We start from the raw sequence: 27,915 nt of genomic DNA, 5'->3' as shown, positions 1-27,915 counted from the left end.
CCCAAGAGACTAGGATTGGAACCCCCATATGACCCAGCACTCCTTGGGATTTATCCTAAAGAATTAAAATCAGCATAGCATAGCATTACAGGCATACCTGTGTTTATAGCAGCACAATTCACAATAGTCTATCGGGACTATGAACTAGCCTAGTAGTGATGGACACCATCACTGGATGAATGGATAAAATGTGATATTTATACATACAATGGAGTTTTATTCCACCATGAAGAAAAATAAATTGTGTCATTTGCAAGAAAGTGGATAGAACTTGAGAACATTATATTAAGCAAAATAAACCAAACTCAGAAAGTCAGGGGTCCTATGTTTCATATGTGGACGCTAGAAAGAAAAAAGAAAAAGTTGAAGGAGAATCTTATGAAATAGAAGGGAGCTGGGCACAGTGGTGCACGCCTGTAATCCCAGCAGCCTGGGAGGATGAGGCAAAAGAATTTTGAGTTCCAAATCACTTTCAGGAACTTGGTGAGGCCCTAAGCAACTCAGTGAGACCCTGTATCTAAGTAAAATGTAGAAAAGGGTTGGGGATGTGACTCAGTGGTTAAGTGCCCCTGGGTTCAATCCCTGGTATCAAAAAGAAAAAAGAAAATTAAAGGGAGATCAGTAGAATAGAGGAAAGCAACAAGCAAAGGGAGGAGGGAATAGAAAGGGGGAAATACTGGGGAATGATATGGGCAAATTATATTGTTATGTTGCATACATGTATGAATAGATAGCAACTAATCCCACTATTATGTACAACTAAATGCACCAATAAAAATGGGAAAAATAAAAAATAATAATCTTCTTTTGTATGTTGCTGGGTTTTGGTTGGTTTGGTTACTTTTTTAAAAAAAATTGCATCTCTCTTTATAAACAATACTGCTCTGTAGTTTTCTTTTACTAAAATGTCTTTGTTTTAGCTATCAAGGCAATATTAACCTCATAGGGTGAACTGAAAAGTATTTCTTTCCTCCTTTATTTTCCAGAAGAATTTGTGAAGTTTGGGTGTTAATTCTTTAGATGTTTGATAAAATTCACCAGTGAGACCATCTTGGCCTGGATTTTTTTAATGGAAAAATTTTAAACTACTAATCTAATGTATTATTGTACAAAATTAATTCATTGTTATAAGGCTATTACTTTATTTCTTCTTGAGTCAATTTTCTATCTCTCAGTAGATTTCTTAAACCTAATGGAGATTATTTATTTCTATTTGAGTCATTTGGGGGCTTTGTGACCTAAGAATTCTGTCCATTTCATGTAAGTTATCCCATTTGTTGGTATAAGTTGCTGATCTTATTCTTTTATTTTTTGTAAAGTTGGTGGTAATACCCTCTCTGGTATCCCTGATTATAGAAAATGGAGTTCTCTCCTTTCTTCTCTTTCTGCAGTCTAGCTAGTTATGTCAATTTTGTTGATATTTTGAAATGACCATCTTTTAGTGTGTTGATTTTGTCTATTGTTATTCTATTCTCTATTTCATTCAATTCCATGATAATCTTTATTCACCGTGTCTTTCTTGCTTTGGGTTTAATTTTCTCTTTTCTTTTACTGATTCTTAAAGGGGTATGTCAGGGTATTTATTTGAGATTTTAAAATATACACATTAAGCGTTTATAGATATAAATGTCCCTCAAACAACTGCTTTAGCTACATACCACTAATTTTGATATATTGTGTTTTCTTTGTCATTCCTCTCAAAACACTTTCTAATTTCCCTTAGGATTTCTTCTCTGACTTATTGATTGTTCAGGAGTGTCTAACTTCTACATACTTTTGGGTTTCCCAAATTTCTTCCTTATTTTTATTTCAATTTTTTTTCTGTTGTGTTCAGAGAACATATTTTATAAGGTTTCAATTATTTGAAAAACTATTGAAATTTGTCTTGTGGTACAATGCATACTCTATCCTGGATAATCTTCTACATGCACTTCAGAGCATTGTATTCTGTATTATGTCATGATTCCTGTGTGTTGATTCTGTCTTATTGATTTATAGTGTGTTGTTCAATATTTTTTTTCTTGTTGATCTTCTGCCAATTGTTCTATCTATTATTGAAAATGGATTATTGAAGTATCCAAGAATAATTTCAAGTAATATTGTTTAATTGGTTTTTTTCTCCCTCTTAAATCTGTTAGTTTTTTCCTCATGTGATTTGGGGTTTTATTGATGCATGTTAAGTTTTTATGTCTTTCTTATACATTTGGCCTATTCATAGTTATAAAATCTCTCTTCGTATTTAGTAGCATTTTGTGTATGTGTGTGTGTATGGTGCTAGGGATTGAACCCAGGGCCTTGTGCATCCCCAACCCTTAGAATTTTTGTTTAAAAGTTTATTTGTCTGATATTTTATATTGTCATTCTAGTTTTCTCATAGTTTCATTTCACATGCTCTATCTTTTTAATATGTTTACTTTCAATATATTGTATATTTGGATCTAAAGTGTGTTCTATAAATAGCATATAATTGGATTTTTTATTTTACACCCAGCCTCTTTTTCTTTTGGTTGAATTCATATTCACATTTAACATTATTATTGATTTGGTTACATGTACCTCTGCCTTAAATGTTTTGTTTTCCATTTATATCAAATCTTATTTTTCCCTCTGTTGCTCCTTTTGTGTCTTCTTTCATATTAAGTAAATATTTTGTAGTTAACCTTTTAATTCATATAATGACTTGTAACTATATATTTTTAGTTACTATATATTTTTAGTTATTTCCTTAATAGTTGCTTTAGGGTTTACAGTACACATCTTAACTGTTAGAATCTACTTCTTATTTTTACTAATGTAGTTCTAGTGATATGCAGAAATGTCACTTCTATATACTCTATTTCCCAGCCTGTGTGGACATGTATATATTAACTATGCCACAAATACACAACAATTATTATAATTATCACCTTTGTATTTTTATGTTTATAAAAGAATCTCAGAAAAGAAAGGAGAGCATAATTCTTGCATTTTACAGAATTATAAAAAAAAATAACCTCCTTCTATCCTGATTTTGGGTTCTCTTCATTTTTTTCTGGTGAATTCAAATTACCAACTGGGGTTATTTCCTCATTCCAATATGTTCTGTTCCACTCACCTCCTTTGTAATGTTGTCAAATATATAATATTTCTATATTTCATAGACCCAATAATACAATGATATATGCATAATTTTATATAATTGCTTTTTTAAAATGCTATTGAAGTCTTCTTTTTTTTTAAGTTGTTGATGGACCTTTATTTTATTTATTTATTTATATGTGGTGCTGAGAATCGAACCTGGTGCCTCATGCTAGGCATGTGCTGTACCACTGAGCCACCACCCCAGCCCTATATAATTGCTTTTTTAAATAAGTTATGAAAAGAAGGGAGATGAACTGCAATTATACTGTCTTTTATAATTTTCTATGTAATTGCTTTCACTGGAACTTTTTGTTTTTATGTGTGAATTTGAATTATTCTCTCATGCCACTTCCTTTCAGCCAAGAACATCCTCTGACATTTCTTGTAAAATTGGTTTGTCACCAACAAATTATCTCCAATTTTAGGTAACTAGAATGACTTTATTTCTTCTTTTTATTTTTAAGAAATTGTTTTTCTGGATATGAGAATCTAGGCTGACAGTTTTTTAAATCTCCTTACGTCTATCCTACTTGCAGTGGGTGAGGTTATTGGATGTGTAGGTTAACGTTTTACATCAGATTTGTGACTTTGGGGCCATTATTTCTTCAAAGTCCCTTTCTGCTTCATCCTCTTCTCCTGTCCTGTGATGCTCCCATTCCACACGTGCTGAGCTTAATGGTGCCCCACTTTTCTTTGCATCTCTGTTCATATTTCTCCATTCTTACTCTGTTCTTCAAGTTTCATTCTTTCTTTTTTTTAATTTTTTTTTTAGTTGTATTTGGACACAACACCTTTATTTCACTTGTTTACTTTTTCAATATGGTGCTGAAGATCGAACCCAGGGTTTTGCACGTGTGAGGCGAGCGCTCTACCACTGAGCCACAACCCCAGCCCCAAGTTGCATTCTTTCTACTGATTAATCTTTGCCGATCCTTTCTTCTGCCACCTCAAATCTACTGTTGAGTTCCTCTAACAGATTTTACTAGTACATACTAATTACACAGGACAGTGGGTGCTCTGATTATTCCCTCCCTCACTGTTACCTCCCCTGACCGCACCTATACCCCTTCCTCTTTAGCGGTGTTCCTTCCACTCTCGGGTCATCTTTGTTTCTCCTACTCCAGTGATTATTCATTTTCGTTATTGTACTTTTCAACACTAGAATTTCTAGTTGGTTCTTTTAAAAAGTTTTTAAAAAAGTTTCTACCAATTATTGATATACCTTATTTTATGAAATGTCATTATACCTTATTTTAATTCTGTAAACATGGTCCTGGGTTCCTTTGTTTCTTTGAAAATATTTGCAGTAGCTACTCTGAAGTCTTTGTCTGCCAATTCTGCTATCTGGGAACCTTCAAGAGGTGTTCTATTGCCTGCTTTCCCCCAACTATGTGATGGTCAAGCTCCTTACACCTCTGGCCTGCAAGTCCTGCTCCAGTCACCATTTTTTAGAATTTAAATTGGACAAAATTTCAGAGTACATCAGAGTAGATTTTTCTTGTTTTGTTCCTCCTCATTTTTCCCCCTCCAGAACTGGGAATTGAACCCAGGGGCACTTAACACTGAGCTATGTCCCTACTCCTTTTTTAATTTTAGTTTTAATTTTGAGATAGGGTCTCACTAAGTTACTTAGGGTCTCACTTAAGTAACTGAGATTGGCCTCCAACTTGTGATCCTCCTGCCTCAGCCTCCCAAATCTCTTGGATTACAGGTATGCAGCCACACCTGGCTTCCTCTCATTGTTTAAAAAAATTTTAAAAAAGTTTTTTTCTATACCTACTTATGAAAATAGAGGAATTAGCTGTTGGAGAATGTAAACTGTTGAGAAGGTGAAAAGGATCTGATCTTAGTACAGTACTTGCACATGATGACGACAAAGAGAAAATACCCCTAACACATGGACAGTGGAAGTTCCTTTCTTTGGACAGAGGCTTGAGAGCTCATCTTTTTTTTTTTAATTAAAAAAATTTTTAATTGTAGATGCACACAATATCTTTATTTTATTTATTTATTTTTATGTGGTGCTGAAGATCAAAACCAGTGCCCCATAGACAGTCCTGGAGAACTCTTTTTTTTTCCTTTTTTAATTTTTATTTTTAGTTATACATGACAATAGATGTATTTGGACAGAATATACATACATAAAGTATAATGTATTTTCCTAGGTTCCCATTCTCGTGGTCGTACATGATATGGAGTTACCCTGGTCATGTATACAAATGTAAGGCTGGGAAAGTTTGGACCAGTTAATTCTTCTGTCTTTCCCATGAGAGCTCATCTTAATTTCTTCCAGTTGAAGTGGGCAGAGCCGTGTGGCATGGGAGTTCAGAGGGTGGGCTAGCACAAGCCGATGTCAAGGTAACTCCAGAGGCAGCTGACACACAGGGGAAGGTGCTTCCCCTGAGAAAGGCCAGGTTTTCAGCTCTCCTTGTCCTTTCTGAGCCTCTTCCCTTTCTAGGAGTCTGTGATCACCTACTGGGGAGCAACCCATGTCTCTCTGTTTTCAATCCCTTGCTACTAGACTTACAGGAAGTTCTGCATCTGAGACATACACCTTTAATAAGATGAAGACCAAATTTCACAAAGCTTCAACAAAACCCCAAAATTAAAATATACAAAAACTCCACTTTGGTCCCTCATTAAATGAAGAATTACTACTTAGTGTTTATTTTGCTTTTGGAGGTCTTGTTAATTATGTGTATAGTAATATTGAACTGGTATCTATTCAGGCAAGACAAATATAGTGTTGTGTTTTTAAGATTTAAGAAAAAATCCCACTTTCTGTTTGCTACTTACTTTGTATGTGTTTTGTTGAACTCAAACCAGTTTTATCTCAACAGAAAAAAGACATTACCATAATTATTAATGTTCCTTGCATCATCTCTTAGGCTATCGTATCTGATATAATAGATACCAATTTACAATATTCTGAAGTAGGACTTTGGACTTCTTAAGATGATAGAATTCCCTTCTGTTTTCTTCATTTTCAGAATAGGCTGTGGAATCTCAGGGGTCGCTATTAAAGGGTCAGTTTCTTTAATAATGTTTCCATTGAAGGCAGGAATATTGGAAATATTTCTTGCTCAGGGGCTTCCTGTTAACTCCTGCTATGCCAGTCTGTGTTTGGGACCTGCCTCCAGATACGCAAGCCCATGGTTTGTCTTAACATCTGGCGGGAGTAAAAGAGACCAACAGGAATATGCCTCATGGTTGTCTTGTTTCTGAATTTATTTTTAAAGGAAAATATTTTTATCTGCATTTAAGTGTAAGCTTAAAGTGATAGTTACTGTCTTACAGGTCATCCTATTTTTTCCTTCATTAGGTTGTTGTGATATTTTTCACTAATTCACCATCAAGCATCAGCAATTTTCAAATGGCTGTTCAAAAAATGTATGTTGAGTGAACAACTGAGGGAAACCTATTTTTTACATTCATGGGATGAAAGGTTTTCCTCAGCACTTCTCTGTAAGTCTAGGAGATCACTGAACTGTACTCAAGTGCAGCTAGTCTTAACATGTTCTTGACATAGTTACATGTACTCTGCCAAATGTTGATCATTTGAATGCCTGTCCCTGGCGATGTGGACTATGCTGTGTTGGGGGTGTCTTCAGTTGCATATACATTATCCCACTTAGCTGTACCTTCTAAAACTATAAATTCAGATAAAACATTTTTCTTTGAAAATAAAGCGTAGCTTTGGTAGGCTGATCACTGATTTACATAGCTGCTGATTTAAAAAAGTGGACAGTGGAGTCTTTGCAGAAGAGAGGAAAAAGCAGATCTGGAGAGGATGGTCACAGCAGGCACAATATTCTGGACCTTTCCTAGCAGCCCAGACTTATAAAATTCAAAGTCAGGTGAACCCGTGATAAAACACGTCTCTGACCATTTTCAGATTTTGTTTGGAAAACAACAGTTAATCCTGAGTCTTGCAGGCATTGATATATGAACTTAAAGACATCAGAGGAAAACCACATCTAATTCCTTAAAAATCAGCCCTTGCCAGTTACTGTGGCACAAGCCTGTCATCCCAGCAGCTTGGGAGTCTGAGGCAGGAGGATCACAAGTTCAAGGCCAGCCTCAGCAATTTGGAAGAGTCCTAAGCAACTTAGCAAGACCCTGTCTCAAAATAAAAAGGGCTGGGAATGTGACCCAGGGGTTCAATGCCCTTGGATTCAATCCCTGGTACCAATAAACAAACAAACAAACAAAACCCTGATATCTGCTATACACATTGATGAGAGAATTTCCACATAAACCCAGAACTTCCAGTTGCCTATTGTGAAGTTTTTATGTGCTAGAAAATTAAATTCCAAACTATATGATCAGAACATTATAGTTTCTGTAGGGCAAGAAGAAAAAAAAACTCTTACAAATCTGTACCTTGATTGAGCTATGGCTCAATCTACATTTGATTATGATAACTTTGATTGTAACATCTTTCAAATCCCTCTGCTTGTCCACAGACCTCAGTTATTTTTGAAGGTTGGATTGCTCAGAGACAAAGCTTTTCAGAAAGTAGATCAAAAGATAGATGACTTCTGGATTTTTACCAAACCCCCATCTAGCAGTAGGTTAGCCCTTAGAGATCTTAAAATAAACCCTTTCTCTGAAGCAAGTGGGTAATTCACACATGGAGCAATAAATAGCATCTTTTTTTATAGCAATGAATGGCAGATTTGTAGAGGCTAATTCTTAATGAGAGAGAATGACTAGGAATCCTCTAGTTGAGAAGTTTCCACAGATCATCAAAACCAGACAGAGCAGACTGTTGTCCTTCTGTCTGCTTCTCGGTGCTGTCTGTTCTCTTGATGTACTGTGCCCATTGTTTAAAGGCTCTCTGGGGTAAAGCAAAGCAGACATCTCCGGTTCTACCCTGGGAAGGCTATGTTTTTCTTTCTCTGGAAAACTGTATCTTATGACCATGCTCTTATAGGGTCATAGAGCTGACATCTGATAGGCCAGATACTTTGAGAAAGGCTAGAAAGTCACCTGTCAGGATGAGGGGAGAATATTTGATTCCAGTTTCCTTTATTCTTAGAAAAATATAATAAATAAAAATAGTCTTCATAAAATGCATCTTATTGTACTTCATAAAATGCATTTTATTGTGCTGTATTATAACCATGTAGAAAAGCACATGATACAAATGTTTTATGAACTCAATGAATTAGAATAATCATAAAACCATCACATGAGTAGAAACGTGGAACAGATGGAGATTTTAGTGGTCTCTTTTGTACCCAATCTCAGTCACTATTTCTGTTTCCTCCCAATACCAGTGTCCTGATGTCTAGGATCTCAAATTTAGTTTTGCCCATTTGGAGATTTTTGTAGATGGAATCATATTATCATTGTTTCCTTTATTCACCCAATTGTATTTATGAGATCTGCCCATGTAGATAAACTTAGTTGTGGTTTGAGTCCATTCATTTCCACTGGTTCGGATATGACATTACTCATTCATCTGCTGGTAATGGACATGGGAGTTGTGTTTTGCTTTGGACTCTTAAGATGCTGCTGCTGCAAACATTCATGATGTGTCTCTTGGTGCCCGTGGGGTTACACGTCTACAAGTGGACTGACTGGGTAAAGAGTATGTGTGTGTTCACCCTCGTAGATAAGCCATACTGTTTTCCAAAGTAATTGCATTAATTTACACACCCACCAGCTGTATGAGGGAGTTTGTGTTGCTCACAGCTCAGTACTATGGATTGTTTTAATTTCTGCCATTCTGGTGGGTATAAAATGGTATTTCACTGTGGCTAAATTTTGCATTTTCCTAATAACTAATGGGTTTGAGCAATTTTTAGATGCTTGCCTCCCAGCTAGTATGTGTATTTGTGAAGTTCCGATTGAGTCTTTTACCTATTGGGTTTTCTGTGTTTTGAAATTAGAGTGCTTCATATATTCTGGATACAAGTTTATTGTTAATATGTGTTATAAATGACTTTACATTTGTGGCTTGCTTTTTCACTTACTTAATGATGGTGGAGTGTTTTTTGTTTGTTTTGGATACCAAGGATTAAACTCAGGGGCACTTGACCATCTCCAGCCCTGTTTTGTAATTTATTTGGAGTCAGGGTCTCACTGAGTTGCTTAGCACCTTGTGTTTGCTGAAGCTCCTCCTGCCTTAGCCTCTGGGATTGTAGACATGTGCCACCACACCCAGCTTAATAATGTATTTTTTAAAACTATTTTTAGTTGTAGGTTGACACAATACCTTTATTTTATTTATTTATTTTTATGTGGTGCTGAGGATCAAACCCAGTGCCTTTCATGTGCTAGGCAAGTGCTCTACCACCACTACAACCCCAGCTTTTAATGATATATTTTAATAGACAAATTATTAATTTTAATAATATACATTCTATCACTAATTTACTTTATGGATATCCTTTTTTTTTTTACTGCTTTTAGAAGTCTTTCTGTACCTCAACATCATAATTATGTCTTATATTTTCTTCTATGAACTTTATTATTTTGTTTGTTAATTTTAGAGCTATAATCCATCTAAAATTGATTTTATATATGGTATAAGGTAGAGATTAGTATATTTTTTATCTGATACATATTTCCATTTAACTCTGCACCATTTATTGAAAAGACTGTCTTTTCCCCACTGCATTACCATCTTGTCCAATCAAGCATTGAGATATGTGTGGCTTTGTGTCAGGGCACTCCCTACCATCCTACGGTCTATTTGTCTATCTGGAAGATAGCTCATTCTTTGAATTACTGTATCTTTACAATAAAGTCTTGCTATTCTCTAGCATAGGTCCCTTTATGTTATTGTTCTTGTTCAAAAGTACCTTGGGTATTTTTGCCTTTTCATACCCATATAATATTTAAATCATTTACTGAAATTCAATGCAAAATCTACCAGGACTTATTATACTGCATCAAATCTATGGGTCCATTTGGAGAAAACTTATTTCTTCATAACATTGAGTATTCTAGTCCATGAACATATATTCCTCTATTTATTTTCTCAAGATTCATAGTTTTCTGCATGGAAGAATTACTCCATAAATATTAAAATATTTGTTTCTAGATATTTGAAATTTTCAGTTATTTTATAAATATAAGCATAAATGTACACTATTAGCAGAAGCTAAGTTTATTATTTTTAAAAAAACTTCTAATACTTAAAATAGAAGCAACTAGGTCTTGTGGACCACAGTCCTTGAAAGTGTTACTTTGTAACCAGTGGGACCTAAATTTGCATCTTGGTTGTGATACTAACCTGTCTCTGTTAAACTATGTCAGTTAAGATAAGTAAAAAGTGGGGCTGAGGCTGGCGCTGGGGTTCAGCGGAAGGCTGGCCTCGCACATGTGAGGCACTGGGTTCAATCATCAACACCACACCAAAATAAATAAATAAATAAATAAAGGTATTACATCCAACTACAACTAAAATATACATATATAAGTAAAAAGTAACATGTGACATGTGATCATACCTGGCTTGGTACAATATATAACACATTGTAAATGCACACAAAAGCTTGGCTATTGTTTTAACAAGAATACAATTGAAATTTCAAGAGAGCAGTACCAAATAACAATATACATAATATATAACTTTCAAAAAATTACTCATTGTCAACCTTTGATTTACCAAGAAGGAATGAAAACTGGGTTATTAGCTTTCTGTCAATCTCCTACATGTCTGAATTTGAAATCACATATATTCTAAACAGCTGGATCTTCTCATTTCCTGATAGTAAAATTAAAGCTCAGAAGTTTCAAAAGTTTCCCCATGGACAGACAACTGTTCAGGGCTGGGCCAAGTCCAAGACAAGGCTTTGTTCACTAATATGCTACTTATTTGTACCCTGCATAACTGAGGTAGCCCTCCGGGGTCTCCAAGTGACCTTGCTTTTTACACTACAATGGAGGTGGCATCTCCCCCTGCTTTGCTTCCGGGGAGAGTTTTGGCAGACTTTTAAATACTTGAGAATTCCAGTGTTTCTGTAGCAACCTTAAGTCTCTTTAAAAACAAAATCATGGAAAGAAAACCACACACCATCTTGCTGTTGTATCCCCCCATGGAGGGCTCACATTGGTAATTATGAGTGGGTTTCTGTCTGAGAATTCTCATGACACTTTGTCACTTCAACACGCAAAGGCTCAGTCATGATTTTATTCTTTCCAGGGGTTACAGAGTTGGGTGGTGGCCTCTTTAGTAATGTCCACATTGAGTAGGAATGGCTAGTTTGGGCTAGCTATTCTTCATGTGAGGTTTTGCAGCGAATCCTTCAGAGAATGAAGAGAAAAACCATGGTTCCCTGCCCTCCAGACTTTTTGCTTCCTATTACTTTTCATTTCTATAAGGGTATTATCTTAATATATATGCAAAGGCTGTAAAAGCTAAGAATGATCATGTGTAGAAAGGAGTCAACATCAACATTCAAAACAACTCATTAGATATTAAAAAGTAACACTTGGGTATGGGATGGGAGATGACTTTTTTCTTCACACAGCGCAAATGTCTGCAAAAATGAGAATAGAAAAGATTGCCCAGCCATTCAACAGCAGAATTGGCACTATTTATTTATTTGTTTATTTATTTATTTATTTTACCAGGGATTGAGCCCAGGGGCTCTTAAACACTGAGCCAGAGCTGGGTGTAATGCGCTTGCCTAGCATGTGTTTGATTCTCAGCCCCACATACAAATAAATAAAATAAAGATCCATCAACAACTAAAAAAAAAAAAAAAAAAAAAACACTGAGCTACATTCTCAGCCTTTTTAATGTTTTATTTTGAGACGGGGTCTCACTAAGTTTCTCAGAGCCTTCCTAAGTTGCTGAGGCTGGCCTTGAACTTGTGATCCTCCTGCCTCAGCCTCCTGAACCACTGGGATCACAGGCTGCAGTGCCCAGCCGAATTTACAACTTTTAAAGTCTTTAAACATGGGCTGATCCTCAAATAACTTTTCCTAAATAGGTCAAAGAAGATTGAGTTGGTTTTTAATGCTTTAAATTGTTCTCTGCCCAATAGTTGGTGGAGAGAGAGACTATCATCATGGGAGTCTGTCTAGATTTTTCCCATCCTGTCTTAACAGTTGATGAAAGACACCACCTTCACTTGTTTGGAGTCTGGCTGTTGATCACACAGGTTCCCAGATGACCAGGTTCATTCAAAGGATACATCAAGGTCTTTAGACAAGTAAAACTTCTAGAGGAACACGAGCACCAACAGTTTCTACTTAATGCAAGCAGTGTGGAGTCCAAGGTGAAGGTGTTAGCGGGGCTGGTTCCTCCTAAGGGCTTCAAGGGACAAATTCAGCCCATGACACTTTGCCAGGGCAGGTCTATGGAATGATTCATCCAGGGAAAATTCAGTCCCATCACTAGCTTGTGACCCTTCTGGGGTCTCTACTGATGAGGTGTGTGAAGTCCAAGGACTCTCCTTGAGGACCTCAACTGGTCAGATCTGGACCCTCCCTCCATCTGGGTGAGCCCTGAAAATTGTGCCACTTACAAGTTCTTGGTCACCTTTGGCTAGACTTGTAAGAATTTCCTTCGTGCTGCACAGCCTAATATCCAGCACAGACCAGCTCTTTTCCCCCAAGGCTGTATCCTTTCTGGAACTTTGCTCTGCAAATTCCAGCTCCTCCAGCTTCCCTGAATTCTGATCTTCATTTCCTTAACTCAGCAAAGCTGCCAGACTCCAGATACCTTCTCTCTGCCCACGCAGTCCGGAAACCACCTTCAGGCAGGAGGCCAAGGTGATCTTAGGACTCAACTTGTTTTCCTTTTCTCGAAGATCACAGTCCTATGCTGCTGGTAATCAAATGAACATAATTATTTCATATCATTTTTCCAGACTTCTGCTTGTTCAGCCTTCCTTACTCCATTGTATTCAAGGGCAGAAGTTCAGAATGAATTTTAAAAATTCTCTTTGATTTTTGCAGCTGAGCTATAAATTCACCTGTAAAAATGTACAATCCACAGCTTTAACTGTTTTCAGCACCTTGAATACTGGAATGTGCTACTTGTGCAACGCAGCTTAGCTAAAAGGCCTGCACAGCCATCTTCCCAGAAGATCATGAGGGCTCGCTAATGACATTAATCACAGGGCCTCTTCCAGCCAGAGCCTGATTGTGCACCAGTCAGCAGGAATAGGTTAGTTTAGCTCAATCTGTTCTCAGGCCACAGGGGGAAGATAAGTCATGGGAGACAGAAGGTGGTGTCCCTAAACTTCAGGCAATCCCAGAAAAGCACGGGAACCCGCCTACCCATATGCAGCTCTCACAGCTCATTGGTTTTATTGTTATGGCCCCATAGGCTAAAAAAGAAATGCATTCAAGTTTCTGCCAAACATTTGAGTTCAGAAGCATCAAATGATCTTGGCCCAATTATCAGAATTTCTCTCATCTCTCCATGATAGAGAAGAGGACAGGTAAGTTCTCAGTTCATCTGTGGGTCAGGCCTCACACTAAGTGCTTTGGGGTCAGACCCCATTGGTTCTCAATTCTGGTTTTCCAATTTATTAACTACTTGAGCCTTGGCAAGTTCCCTCCAAGTTCCTAAGTCCTGACATGGGGATAATATTTATCACATACGTGTATCACAAGCATTAAAATAGCAGAAAAGTTGTGTCTGCCACCCAAACCTGCTATGTGACTCACTCACGGGACAGCAGCCTGGGCTTGGTATTGCAAAGAGAGGTTATTGGAAAGACTTGCACCCCGACACTGCCTCTCCAAATCTTCTGCCCAGTGCTTTTTGCCAACCAGTGTGCATTTTCTAGGGCTTTTTCTTCAAGAGTTTAGAAAATGACACACACCCTCTATTAGGGAAAACATCAAGTGGATATTTGTTATTTAACCCTTTGAAGGGATTGGTTTACAAGCATGCTGGTTGACTAACTGAGGTTTATACAATGTTACATTTGAATAAAAGCTCAGTGATGGGCCATAAAAGGGGAACTTGTCTGTAGGTGGTGGGTGTAGGGCATCTGCCATTTAGGTCTCAGAGTTGCACCAGAACCAAGTTTCCCCTACATCATAATTTCACACAGGGTCACCACCCCTGGGCACTTTTGCATAGAATCAACACTGATTAGACAACAAGCACTTGCTGTATATACATGAAGTAAAGGACAGACTCTCAGACATTTTGGATGGGAGGAGATGATAGAGAACATGATGCAAAGATTACCAGATGTTTAGAGTTATCCTGCCAGTGGATGACACCCCATTTCTTTTCAGCAAGTCTCAAAAATGCCACAGGCCTCGTAGGCACAGTCAGACCCTGGATACATCATTCCCTCTCTCCCATTTTTCCATGGAAACAATGAAGCAATTATTCCACATCCTACTTTCACTCCAAACCCTATTTTTAGCATTCCCGTTTGCTATAGAAACATTTGCCTGTTCCACCACCTGATGTCACAGCACTTCACCCACAGAGGTGAAGAAGGACTGAACTCAAGCAGTTTTCAGAAAAACAGTGTTTCAAGCACCAAACAACTGCTTTCTGAGCAGCTTTTGTTCATAACTCAGCCACAAATAAGGAACAGCTCAAATATTGACCATTATAAATCTTTGCAATTGAAATTCTTTCCTTTTTTGACCATCAGAAAATAAGGTGCTGTTTTCCTATCAAATGAATTAGCAGACTGCTGTTAATTTGTTCTGCTAAGAAAAAAAAAATCAGATGTCTATCCAAATTTCGTTGATGATGACCAGAGACTCAGCTGCAGAATCAGACCAAGAGCTGAGCTGTCTGTAGAAGGGTCGGGCAGGGTGCACCTGTACACCTTCTGGGTGCAGGCGGGAGGTGGGCTTGACCATCAGTGGGTAACCTTGGGGCCACTCTCTTGCCCTTGAGAAAATGAGGCCGAAGAGTATGTGCTCTAAGATCCTGGGTAGATCTAACCTTGCAAATCTGCATTCCAGTCACGTAGCACATCATGCTGGGGAGGCAAGAGAAGCACCAGGAAGCTCCATCTAAATGAAAATCGTGAACGGCGTTGGGTACCCAGGAACACAGCAGTGCGTTCATGGGCAGAGATTATCACTCTTATTCAGTGCCTTACATTTATACTCCCACATTTGTTCTCCTTGCTTCTAAATTAGTCAGTGTAAAGACTTTTAAAAGATTAGCTGGTTTAAAGCCACATTTGCAAAAGGAGCTATGTGGGCCAGCACATAAATCACATACACACTTGCCTTATCTCTCGGCCCAAGAGAAAAGTAGTGGTTCAACTTTTTCTTGGTAACTATAATGAGTTCTCAGTTCTTATATTTAAAATATTATTCCACATAAACACAAAATGGGCCGTGTTCCAAAATCATCTTTTAGATTGATCCATGATCCAGGAAGCTGACAGTACCTTTGGATATACAAGTAGCAAGTACTATCAGAAATAGTCAAGGATTAAACATTAAAATGCAAAGTTTCATGGAAAATAACATTATTAGGTCAGGTGCAGTAGTACACACCCGTAATCCAGGTGACTCAAGAGGCTGAGGCAGGAGGATTGCACATTGGAGGCATTTGAGACCCCGTCTCAAAATTAATAATAATAATAAATAATAAAAAGAGCTGGGGATGTCACTCAGTGATAAAGCACCCCTGGGTTCAATCCCCAGGAACAAAATAATAATATCAATAATAATAGCCAACAATGGGCTGGGATTGTGGCTCAGTGGTAGAGTGCTCGCCTAGCACGGGTGGGACCCGGGTTCGATCCTCAACACCACATAAAAATAAAGGCATTGTGTTGTGTCCATCTACACCTGAAAAATAAATATTAAAAAAAAATAGCCAACAAAACTAGATTTTTAGATTACCTAAAAAAAGAACAAACTTTTTTTTTAAAAAGAGGGAATAATTAACAATAAATCCTATAAAATCTGAGAATGTTTTTGAGTTTCCAGAAGATACTATGATGGACATTGCTGGATAATCTATAAATTGCAGGAAGGTATTTAAATGACTGCCCAAGACTCCAAAACCTCAGATGGTCAGTGATTAGCATCTGTGGAACAACAACAGAAATGAAAAAACAATGTCTCTTAGCTAAGAATCTGACTGCCATTGGAGCAGTCTGGATAATAACGTATGTGCTAAACACTAAGCGTACTCAGCCAGTACGCAGCCACTCTGTGTCCAACAGGCCTCTGTTCCAGGCTGTGTCAGTAATGGGTGAGAAATGGAGTGTCCAGCAACAGGAGTGAACTCTGAAGCCCGGGATGTGGTAGAGGAGCACTTGCCTGTCATGTGTGAGGCCCTGAGTTCCATCCCCAGCACCAAAAAGATAAAATTAATTCTGTGTTAGTTTCCTTAGGCCGTGATAATGAGTCACCACAAACTGCCAGGTATGGTGGCGCATGCCTGTGATCCCAGCAATTCAGGAGGCAGGAGGATTGTGAGTTCAAAGCCAGCCTCAATAAAAGTGAAGTGCTAAGCAACTCAGTGAGACCTTGACTCTAAATAAAATACAAAATAGGGCTGGGGATGTGGCTCAATGGTCAAGTGGTCCTGAGTTTAATCCCTGGTACCACCCCGCCCTGCCCCCCAAATGGCCCTAAATTAAACTTAGTGGCTTAGAACAACTCAATTTTATGGTTCTGGAGGTCAGAAGCCTGATATGGATCTCTTCAGGCTAAAATCAAGGTGTCTGAATGATGGCAGACAATCTCCTTGCCAAGCCCAGGTTTGAGAGGATGCCCACCTTCCGTAGCTCAGGGCTCCTTCCTCCACCCTCAAAGACAGCAGGACTGAGCTGAGTCCTCCTCGAGCTGCTATCTCTCTGGATCTCACGTGCCTCCCTCTTCTACTCTGAAGTGCCCTTTGATTCCATTACCTGCCCCCGCCATGATCCGGAAACACCCCCCATTCTCCCTTGCCATGATCCAGAAACACTCCCCATTCTGAGGTCAGCTGATCAGTGAACTTACTTCCATATCTGTTTAATTTTCTATGAATAAGGACTATGGTGGGGAGCATGCAGTGAGTGAGAACAGTTAGGCAGATAGTAGCAAGTACTGTCAGAAATAATCAGCAAGTACTAACAGCTGCCGAGAGTGGCAAAGAGAGACAGATGTTCAGGGACAAATGAAAGTATGTCTGGTTATGTCACTTAGGCCCTAGGACCCCAGGTGCCTTCATACCTGTGTCTCACTCATGGCCTGAGTCCCATTCCTACCCACTGACTCAGGAGTTCCTCTCAGGATCCCTCTTAAGGATATAAACCCAGGCAAAATGCAGGCAGACAAATGAGGTACACAGATATTTGTCAAAGAATTTTCTATCGGACACTTGGAAACAAGGCAGTCAAAAATTTATTTAAAAAATAATAAATTAGGATATACATACATAAAGGAATACTGTCAATTAACAAACATCTTTATAAAGACTTGTTATAATGTAACTGAAAAAAAATAGGATACAGAATTGTATATTTGCCTTAATTTCAACTCTCTGGAACATGTTTGAGTTTGCAGGCCAGTATGAATGCCTTTTTTATTAAAACAAAACAAAACAAAAAGCTGGCAGGAAAACCAATAAAATGGTAATACTGATGACCTCTGGGGTTGGAATTACCAGTGATCTCTCCTTTCTCATTTTATGTATCATCTGTTTGTTTTTCAGAGACTGATTAAAGGTATTAAAGCCCAAGTGAGGTTGGAGACCTTATCTTTTTGTGGTCTTAGACTGTGTGGTTCTGTGCATTTCTTTGGCAGCAGGGAGGCCTAGCTGGGGAACAGGCTGATGCAGGCTGGGGTTCCAATGAGGAGGGCATGATGGGAAGACAAGGATCTCCGCATGGGGTGGGGATGGCTGGAAGGGAACAGGTGGAGATCACCAAGAGCTGATCATCGGGCTGGGGAGGGTAGAGCCTGAGAGGAAGGACTCCTGGGATACGCCAGCAGTCAGAGCAGAGGGTCCAGGATAAGAAAGAGCAGCACTTTGGGGAATTAATTAATGAGAGAAGGATGGGGTGGGAGGGAGATTGAAGAGAGTGGGTGCTGCAGTTTCACACACTGGACTTAGAGCAGTTCACAGCTGTGGCAGGTCATGGGGGAAGCTCTTTGATTAATAAATATTCATTAAGCAGCTACCGGCATGATGCTGGCCATTCATCAATACTGATCCTGACCCTACCCTCCTGGAGACTATGTCCCAGCAGCAGTTCCAATGTGAGATCCGAAATGAACCACTACCAAGTGTGATATGTGCTCTGATGAAAGAGAAGGGACAACAGGGAAACATTATTGGACGTGACATTTAAATAAGACCTGAAGGATGAAAGGATTTGCCAGACAAGGGGTGGAGGTAAAACATCCCCAGGAGAGGGGGCTGCTGGGGCAAGGCCTCAAGGGAGGAAAGGGCTTGGGGTGTTCACGGACCCAGACGAAGGCCAATGTGGCTGGAGTGGAGTGAGCAGAGGGTGGCACTGAGAGGCCCAGGAGATGTGCAGGGAACAGATAAGGTCCCCTTAGGGGGTTGGATTTTATCCTAACCACAGGGAAGCCAGTGAAGGATTTCAGAAGAGAGAAAAGAAAAGAAGGGCCTGATCCATGCTGGCTGCTGGGGCATGGGAGAGAGGGGCGGCAGCGGGGGTTAGGGTACTGCTGGATGTTGGCCAGCTTGAGGGAGTCCCTCAGGGAGGGGTCCATGTGGCCTCTCACAGTGAGGCAGTTTGATCTGACCCCTGCCATTGAGGCTCACATGGGCCGTCACCTGTGTCATGAGCATGACCCTGGGCTCCAGTTCTCTACTCAGGTAGGGGTGACTGCATGCATAACTATGTGGTATGTTTTCTGAACCCAAGAGAAGACAGGTAGCTTGAGTGTTCTATGAAGATGCAACAGCAGAATCCAGAGATGAAACTGTCCTGAAGAGCACTGTCCCCACTGCTAACCTGAGTCAGGAAGCCTTTGGCTTTACCCTCTTCAGTCCATAATAAGCCTCTGGTTTGACTAAATGAAGCTTCAGGAGGGTGGAGACTGATTTCTAGCTAAGCCTCCTTAGTGGTAATGCTGCTGTTGGGAATAACTGAGTGATAAAAGAAATACAAATATTTTAAAATGTAAATATAAACAGTGTGAGTCCTCTTGCTTCCTGATGTCCCAAGGGTGCCTCCTCCTGAGTATGGAAAGGGCTGATTTCTAGTCTGAAAAGCCTTTTTGGTTTGCAGGGTTAAATGCTGCCGGGTTTCTGTTCTCGCGACTAAAAGGCTCAGGGGTCACCCCAGTTAAACTGGGCTAACTGGGCTGCATGAAACAACCACATAAGAGACACAATACTTTTTTCTTTGGGGTCGCTTTGACGGCTTCTCTGACTTTAAGGGTCCGAAGAAAGAGAGAGAGCGAGAGCACGCGATGACCCCTTTTATTGAGGAGAAGCTATTCAAATGAGGCAAGGAGTCAGGTTTCAGGGGGCTGAGTATGTTCATGATGTCCACTGTCAGCAGGTTGTCTGACACCTGGGTAGGCCACACCCAAGGGCACAGCAAGAGAAGGGGACACACACACAAGGCACTTTCAAGGAAGATTCCATCCTAAACAGGGCAAGGGGTTATATTACAAAGCAACAGTTGAGCGTAGCTCCACCCATGGGGCTGTAGCAAGACACACCCATGCACGAGACACCGACCCTGGAACTCAAGAAGGGTGGGGAAAGCTCTGCCATATTTCTGTGACTGAACGCCTCAGCACCCAGCCGGGGAATGTACTCAGTCATGTGTAAGGTTGGTCTCCCACAAGATGCCATTTGAGAATGGCAGCATTGCTCAACAGCAAGAGTACAGGGTTCAACCCCTGGTTCTGCCATTTGCTACCTACGAGACCTTGGTCACCAGCCTTGCTCTTTTTGTGCTGACCCTCCCTCATCCACAACACAAAGAACACAATGGAACCTCTGGGGTACAGCAGAGATGGCTGGTCTCAGTTCAGGGTTCTATTGGGGACTGAATGACTTTAAGCAGTGCTGACTTTTGGTAAGAATATGTTCCCAGATTTGCTGCAATATGTTCAGAAGAAGCAGGTCTTCCTTTTGCTGTCCAGTCAGGGTCTCCTTCCCTCAAAGGGGTTGTACAGAGACAGCTGAGAGATTTTCTGGAATTTCCAGAAAACAGCCAACTCCATGCTTTTAGCTTCACGGATGTCTGTGCAAATTGCAAGAAACTGAATGTGGAGTCTATGCTTCCTTTGAAGCCTTGGCAAAGCTTTATTTGAGCATGTTAGCCTGTTCTCAACTGGCTTCTAGGTTTGATCAAGAGGCACTAAAAAGGGGAAGTGCTTTCCTATCTGGCAGTTGTCAGAGCCTAGGAACAGATTCCTGGGCAGGAAGGTGAAAGTTGCAGGGTGGCAGAAGGGTATTCTTCTTTTTCCACTTTTTTTTTTTTAAAGCATTGAAGATATTTGTTCTGCCGGACTCCAGATGATTTTCCATTTCTCTGGCCCAGTCACAAAGTTCCCCACCACTTTCTATTTTGGGTGTTGATACCAGGGTTCTCAGCCTTAGCTAATCACCAAGAACTGCCAGTTTTTGTCCTCTCAAAATCTCCAGGCACTTCAAAAGCCACCCACAGCACACAGGCATAGAGCCAGAGGCTCCTGTTATTCTGGAAACAAAATTCTTAGGTAGAAAGGCAATTTATGGAGTCAATAAATATTTAGTAGTTAAACACACCACGAAGTAAATGTGATTTTTGAATAGCAAGCAGCAGAGGTTCAAAGTGACAAGAGGGCAGAGTTGCTCATAGTAGGGTTTAGTTTTAGGATTTTGAGAAAAGCAAACACACCTAACAAATTCATTGTCTCTGCCATGAGTCACCTGCTCATTGTGAAGGCAGGTTATTAATTTGGGACAGCAAGATTCATTCACAATTTATGTTTCCTTCATACAGGGGATTTAATGCATTTAACTATCAACAGAGACTGTAAGTGACTCACTTGTGCCAAAAAGATTTCATCAAAAAATTTAAAAGGCAACTTCCCTTTACATGCACAAGTAAATGAGATCTGCGATTAACTTTTTTCTGCCTCTGATTCTTGTTGGGGACTATGACCCCATTTTAAGCCAGCAGCACAGACAGCCCCTTCCAGTATTCCGTGCCTGCTTCGGAAGCTGTGCAAGCGCGTGCTTCTCGGGCCCTGGGTGTCCACGTCGCACACCATCAGACACAACCGCCCCACGGTGGGGCACGGAATCCGCGGATTCCCCACACAATCGCGCCTGCTTCACCGCCAATTCAGACGTCCGACGACATCTACATGTCACTGTCCAAAGCTACCGTTCTCCCTTCCACCTGGGGCAGGAATGCTTTCCCCGTGCTACGTCGGCCTCAGTTGCCTGCTGGGGCACAGTTCAAGTTCGTTGTCCTTCCCTTCCCGAAAAGCTCTCTACTGGGGAGGGGACACCGCTGCTGCTGCTGCTGCTGCTGCTGCTGGGTGGACGTGGAGAGGGCATCTGGGCTGCGCCATAAAAGAACAAGGCCGGGGGTGAGGAGCGATCTGTAGTTGGTTACCTGTGCGACCACTCAAGGCCACTGGGTTTCCTGCTTTGTCATTAAAGGGAAAAAAGTCAACGTGGCTGAGAACTCATCAGCAGCCTTTCTTCCCACACTTGCCAGTGTCACAACCATGATTCACCTCAAGACTGGGCGGCAGCTTCCCTAATTAGCCTTCAGACTCTCTGGACCCACAAGGTTATAAAAAACAACAATAAAAGTAAAAAAAAAAAAAAAAAAAAAAAAAACTTTTACTTTTATTCGAGTACACAGTCCCTCCCACGACGCCCACTCCCTCCCAGCCAAGGGCCCGCGGGCCGCCCACTTCGCGAGGCAGATCCGGAGCGCCCCAGGCCCCGCGTGGCCGAGGCCCAGGTGACCTGGAAAGCTGCCGCTGGCGTCGCGCCCCCAACCCTCTCCTGAGGGCGCGCAGGTGTCCCCGAGCGTGGGCGCCCCGCTCTCCCCGCGGGTCGAGGCGGACTCGCTGTCCAGTCGGGGGTCTCCGGGGCACCCAGGTGGGGGCGGCCAGGCCCGAGCCGCGACAGCGCCGCCGCGCGGGCGGGCCGAGGCGGGGCCGCGGGTGCAGACGCCGGACGACAGGGGTCCCGCCAGGCTTGCACCCGCTGCCGGTCTCCGGGCCGCGAGGCTGGGGGCGCCGTCCCCACGAGGTCTGGGCCGGGCGGGCGGCGGGGGCGGTAGCGGCAGCTGCGCGCCGCGGGGGAGGTGCGCGGCGGCGGCCGGCGAGCGGCGCTGAGCGGAGCAGCGCGGCGTCCGCCCCCGCCGAGCCGAGCGGAGCCGAGCGGAGCCAGCGTGCCCGGGCTGGGAGCTGGGAGCGCGCGCCGAGTGCAGGGCCAGAGGCCGCCCGAGGGTCGTGCCCGGGCCGCGCCGGCGTCCAGACCCCGGCGGAGGGGAGGCCGGGCGACCACCTGCTGCGGCGCGCCACCGGCTCCTGCGGCTGCGGGTGGGGGTCGAGCGCGCGCCCCGGCCGGAGCAGCCCCGGGCTCGCCGCACCCCGCGGACGGTGCCCTTCCCTGCTGGTCTTCGCGGTGCCCGCCGCGCTTCTGTGCCAGGTACCCGGGGTGGTCTGGAATCGCGTGGCCACTGGGCGTGCGTGGGGAGAAGACGGGGCGGCGCGGGGTACGCGGGCGGGGGCGGCGCGGACCCGGAGTCGCGCCCAGACGCGGGGCTGGGGGTGGCTGTGGCCGGGGCAGAGCGCACGCAGCCAGCGGCCCTGCGGACCCCGGAGCCGCGCCACCCGTGTGGCGGCCACGTCGGACAGCGCCGGGGCCGGGCCGGTGGGGCAGAGAGGAGCCAGACGCGCTCGTGCCAGTGCCCAAAGTTTCCCTCTGTTCACTTTGGTGGACTTAACTTTGAATTGTGAGGCAAAGCCCAGCAGTTTAAGGCGCTGAGAAAATAGAGGAAGAGTAGAGCCGGACTCGGGCTTTATTTGTTAGTGGAGATATTTGTGCCTGGCTCTAAAGGCCATTGCAAGCAGAATAGGGAATACTCACGGACTATCTTCCTAACGCATTGATCATCGTTTATTTACCAGTTTTTAGGCTTTAATTACAAGACAATATAGAAAATTCTGGGTCTGATCTAAGAACTGTTCAAAACCTTAATCAACAAATATTTGCTTAACAGAAGCTTTCTAACAGGCAGGGCTTCAATATGAGGCTCACCTGGGATCAGAGAATGGGTAAGTTACTCAAATGAGCGAGCATTTGAATTTGAAATGCAAGTCAAAGGGAATGCCCTGTGTGCGTTGGACTTGCTTAGGTACAGGTGGATGACTAGTATGGAGTCACTAATGAACACTTGGTTTTGAACCAGGAAATCCAAGTGGAAGTTGAACAGCTGTGTGATCCTGTTAGCGTCCACCCCACACCTTCTGGAACTATCTTAACAGCATGCTAGTCCCTGGGAGCCTGCAAGCTTCCTTGCATTTACAGACACACATAGCCATGGAAGCTGGGTATCCTCCCCTGGAGCACACACCTGGAATGATGGAGTGTGGTGGTCATTCTAAGAGCCCCTTGACGTTATAAAATTGTGAAGACAAAACTATCTGCAGACAACACTGTGGGGTAGCATCAGGGGGTCCCTGCTTTGGGACCTGGTGGAGAAAGGTTGAGCTGTGCTGGGTTCAGGGCTCCAACCCAGCACACTGCTGAGTTGTGTTGGAGCATGAGGCAAGAGGAAAAATCAGGAATACTGGTTCTGTCTTTACTTAAAATTGTGATATTTTGTACATCCTAGGTTTTTATTACTTTTGATGATTTAAAATGTTGTATTGAAAATTTTATCTTGGTCTTTGTTAGCCCCTAAATCCACTCTTATTTTGGATTTGCTCAAGTTTCCCAACCCCTCTCAGGAAACCCTCTCCTTTCCTCTTTAATGAATAAATGAAGCACACCACCCACTGTTCTTGCACGTCCAGCCCCCAGCAGCTGCCTGCTGCATGGGAGGGGACATACTAAAGGGTGGCCAACCTGTTCCCATCATCCTTGGGCTTGGTCATCTTGGGCTCATGACAGAATCTGACTGAGTCTCAGTTTGCCACTCAGGGAACTGGAAGTATTGACAGCACTATGGTCTGAATATTTGCGTCCTCCCACAGTTCTTGCGTTGAAACCCTGATCTCCAAGGTGATGGTATTATGAGATGTGTTATGAGGCTCTTTAAGATGAGTGCCTTGTAGAAGAGGTCCCAGGGAGCTTGTGTGCTTCTTTGGTCACGGGAGGACAAAGCAAGAAGGTGTCATCTGGGAACCAGGAAACAGCCCTCACCTGATACCCAATCTGCTAGTACCTGGATCTCAAACTTCCAGCCTCTAGAACGGTGAGCAGTAGCTTTTTGTTGTTTAGACACAACCCGGTTTACAGTATCTTCTAATAGGAGCCTAAATGGGCCAAGACAGCCAGCCACTCTCAGGAGTGCTCTCTGCTTTAAGGAGACACTGTGTGAAGGGTACATTTTCCTGGTGGCCTGCTGGGCCTGGATTGACCTGCAAGCTTACAACCACTTCTCTCTCCTCTGGAGGTTAGTCCAGACAGATACTCTGTAAATATCACTTTTGTTGCCTGTAGTCCCCACGAACATGTTTGAATCAGAGTAGAGATGTTTCCCGCCCAGGGTTTGTTGTGGAGGAGAGCAGATATATATATATATATATATATTTTTTTCCCTTAGTGTACTTAATAACATTAAGTACATTAACATTGCTGTCCCAAAATACTTTGGTCCCCTTTTTGGTATACTTGGTCCTAGCTCATGATTCCATTTTCTTTTTAAGCCTGATTCCAGGGATATTCCAGTCACTATCTCCCTTAAGCCACTTGGTCCCCAAGAATATAGGTCTCCTCAGGTCACCCCTTGGGGGCTCTTTCTTGCTCGGGGTGGTCTCTGGGCACCTGAAGAAGGTTGTGGTCACATCAGGGTGAATGTGACCACTCTTGCTGGTCATGGTGTCCCCCTCCCCAGCCCTCTCTATGACACTGAGCTTCCTTCTCGGGCTTCTGCTGACTATTGTCCTGCTGGGTGTCTCAGGGGAGACACAGCCGGGAACCTGGCAGTGGCCCTCGGGTCTATCCTCTGAGGTCTTTTCAGGGACCCTACTGGGCACCTGAGAACCTACCCGGGGTGGGGAGCCCCACTAGGCTGCCCTTCTTGCCATCCTGGGTTTTCTCTACCTGGTGTTCCCCCTGGGGACTGGGTCAAAAACTCCCCATGCTTTTCAGTCCTCCTCAGCCCCTTGGGTTATTGATTGCTCCTCTTTCTTCTCCAGGTTGGGAGCTGGGTCGTGGGGGCCCAGTCCCTCCAGGTTCATTTCTGCCCAGTACCCGAGGGCTTCCTTCCGCCTGTGGGGCAGGAACGTCTCCCTGTTAGGCTGGACCTCCTGCCCTTGGGCTCCACGTTAGGCTCAACAGGGCTGTGGACCCCAGCTTCCAGCCTGCGCTGTTGGCATGCCAAAGGAACTTCATAACGTTTTTATAAGTGGAGGACTAGGTTCTGGTGTTCTATAGCTCAGTAGGGGCTCTGTAGTTAACAATAACTGTGTATTTCACTAGAAGAAAGGACTTTGAATGTTCTCAACACAAAGAAATGATCGATGCTCGAGGTGATGGATATGCTAATTAATTGCCCTGATTTCATCAGATCATTGCACACTGTGCACATGTATGGAAATTGCACACTGGGCCCCATAATTATGTTTCAATTAAAAAATCACTTAAAATATATTTTATATTAACTATCCCTCTCCCACTCATCTGCCCCTGGAGAAGCCAGGTGCTCCAGTGAGGTGGGAAGGAGGCAGAGAAGAGCAAGCTGGGAATAGAGGCAAGAAGGTTCCTTTTCTCCCCCCTCTTCCCGTTTCTGGGTAGGCTAGCCTGGGGTATGCGCACTGGACTTCCTATTCCCTAAAAAAACACAAAACAGTGACAATTACAATAACCTCAAACCAAACAAAATTAAATCAAACACTGGCAAAAGCTGTTTTTAGATAGAGACTAAAGAACTGCTCTTCAGAGAGGAGAGAACGGAATTGACTCCCCTCCGCAGGACACCGAGCTCAGCCCAGGGAGGAGCCTCGTCCTCCACACCAGCATCCCTGGTTTTGCCGCTGCTTCTTCAGAGTGATCGGCCAGGTGCTCGGGATTCATGACGAGCAACTGGAGATGGCAGAAAAGCCCATTGCTGCTCAGAGGTCATCTGCTTAGGAGTCACCCTGGAGAATCCGCTGAGCCCTCCTGCTGCCTGGAGCTGTGAGCCTGTGTGCCTGGGTTCTGAGGGTGATGTGTTCAGAGGAAGCTTCTTGAAGGAGGTGGATTAAAGTAGAGTTAACACCGGGCCACGTGGAGGGTAAGATGAACCAGAGCAGGCCCTGAGAAGGGAAGGAAGACCTGCCCAGGAGCAGCGCTCCGCACCTGCCTGGAGTTTCACTCATCCCTTCCTGAGTCAAGACGCCTGGAAACACGGTAAGGTCAGTGTCCCCCGGAGGCAGGACAACAGGGACAGCTAACTTTTTAAATTCCTTTAGTTTCCTTCAGGCTGGGTGGAAATCAGATGAGTTCTTATCAAATTTGGTTATTCTTAGAGCTCTGCATCTGAAAAGTAATTTTAGACCTAAAGTTAGGTAAAGGGCTTTTAAGAGACATTTGTGATTCTGAGAAATTTCTCTGAACGTCTTTGTATTGCTTTTAACGTGCTCTGTCCCATCACCCCCAGCTCAGTGCATCATGAACAACACATGTCATGTCAGTGCTGGGTGAATGTAGCAGCAGACTGATGGGAAGTGCTGGGACAGGTGCATACGTCAAACCTGGACCCCTCCTTACCAGCGTCAGCCACTACCCTTGTGTACATTCAAACAGCATTCCTGGGGAGATTCCTGCAAGCAAGTGTTGTCAAATATTTTTCTTGTGATGAAGATATCCGCAGAAAGAAATTACAAAAAGATCCTGTTGACGGGCGAGGGGCGGAAAGTTGTTTTAGTTGTTCAAGCGTCTTCCTAGCTGTCAGGTACGGGATTGTTTTTTATAAAGATAGGCAGTTGAAGAACTTCTGCCTTCACCTCGGGAGGTCCATGCACCAATCTCTCCATGGTTTCTGCCTTTAAATTCCCATGTCCGTGGGAAGCACCGGAACCCTGAGCTCTGGTGCTGTGCACAGGTCTGAGAGACTGACTGCTCTAGGAAGACTGACTCTGACCATGGGATATGGAACTGTGGGGGAGGAGGAGGCTTTGCTTTCTTAAAGCAGGTGGCCCAGCTGAGGGGTAGTCGGGCTCCGGCTTCTGCCCTGCTTCCTAGAGACCCTGTGACCTTGGGCACCCTTAGACATATACACACACATCTCACATTGTGTGAGATGCTGTATCACAGACATAGAAAATGCTTCATAAATTATTTATAGGATTTCCTCTTTCATTGTCTTTCTAAAAAGGCTGAAGGGTATTTGTCATGATTCTCAATTAGAGCCCCCTCGTAAAGCAGCATATGACAGTGAAGGGCCCTTCAGCATTAGAGATGTGCTGGTATTTAGGGAAATGAGCGTGACCACAGTACAGAGTGTTTCTGAGCAGAGAGAGTGGTGGAAGATGTCTCAGGGGGAGTGACCTTGATGTAATTTAAATCCTACAGTGGGAAGCAAGGGCCCAGAGGTGGGGAAGGTGAATGCAGGTGGGACAGGGCGCAGAGGGCAGAAGACTCATAGCACCTGCCTCTGGAGTCCAGGGCACTCATGGGCACTCATGGGCACTCTCTTTGCCATGACAACCTTCCTCACGAATGTGGTTCCAACCCAACTCATCGAAACC

The 27,915-nt window shown here is 43.0% G+C and overlaps 1 protein-coding gene across 14 annotated transcripts in view; it reads left to right on the top strand.

The window, feature by feature from the left end:
* Tsga10 (testis specific 10) overlaps positions 1–27,915 on the top strand; it is a 291,349-nt gene that overhangs the window by 134,347 nt on the left and 129,087 nt on the right. The window contains exon 20 of one of the 14 annotated variants that reach the window (XM_040270782.2): positions 12,190–17,758. The exons of 7 other annotated variants lie outside the window; for them this stretch is intronic. In XM_040270782.2, the coding sequence (XP_040126716.2) occupies positions 12,190–12,193 (4 nt within the window). In that variant the 3' untranslated portion in view covers positions 12,194–17,758. 6 more of the 14 variants (XM_078028540.1, XM_078028538.1, XM_078028536.1 and 3 more) reach the window with 6 other exon arrangements.

This window comes from Ictidomys tridecemlineatus, chromosome 12, assembly GCF_052094955.1.
Source record: "Ictidomys tridecemlineatus isolate mIctTri1 chromosome 12, mIctTri1.hap1, whole genome shotgun sequence".
Lineage (NCBI taxonomy): Eukaryota > Metazoa > Chordata > Mammalia > Rodentia > Sciuridae > Ictidomys > Ictidomys tridecemlineatus.
The sequence above is the reverse complement of the archived record's forward strand: the minus strand, read 5'-3'. Positions and strand labels throughout refer to the sequence as shown.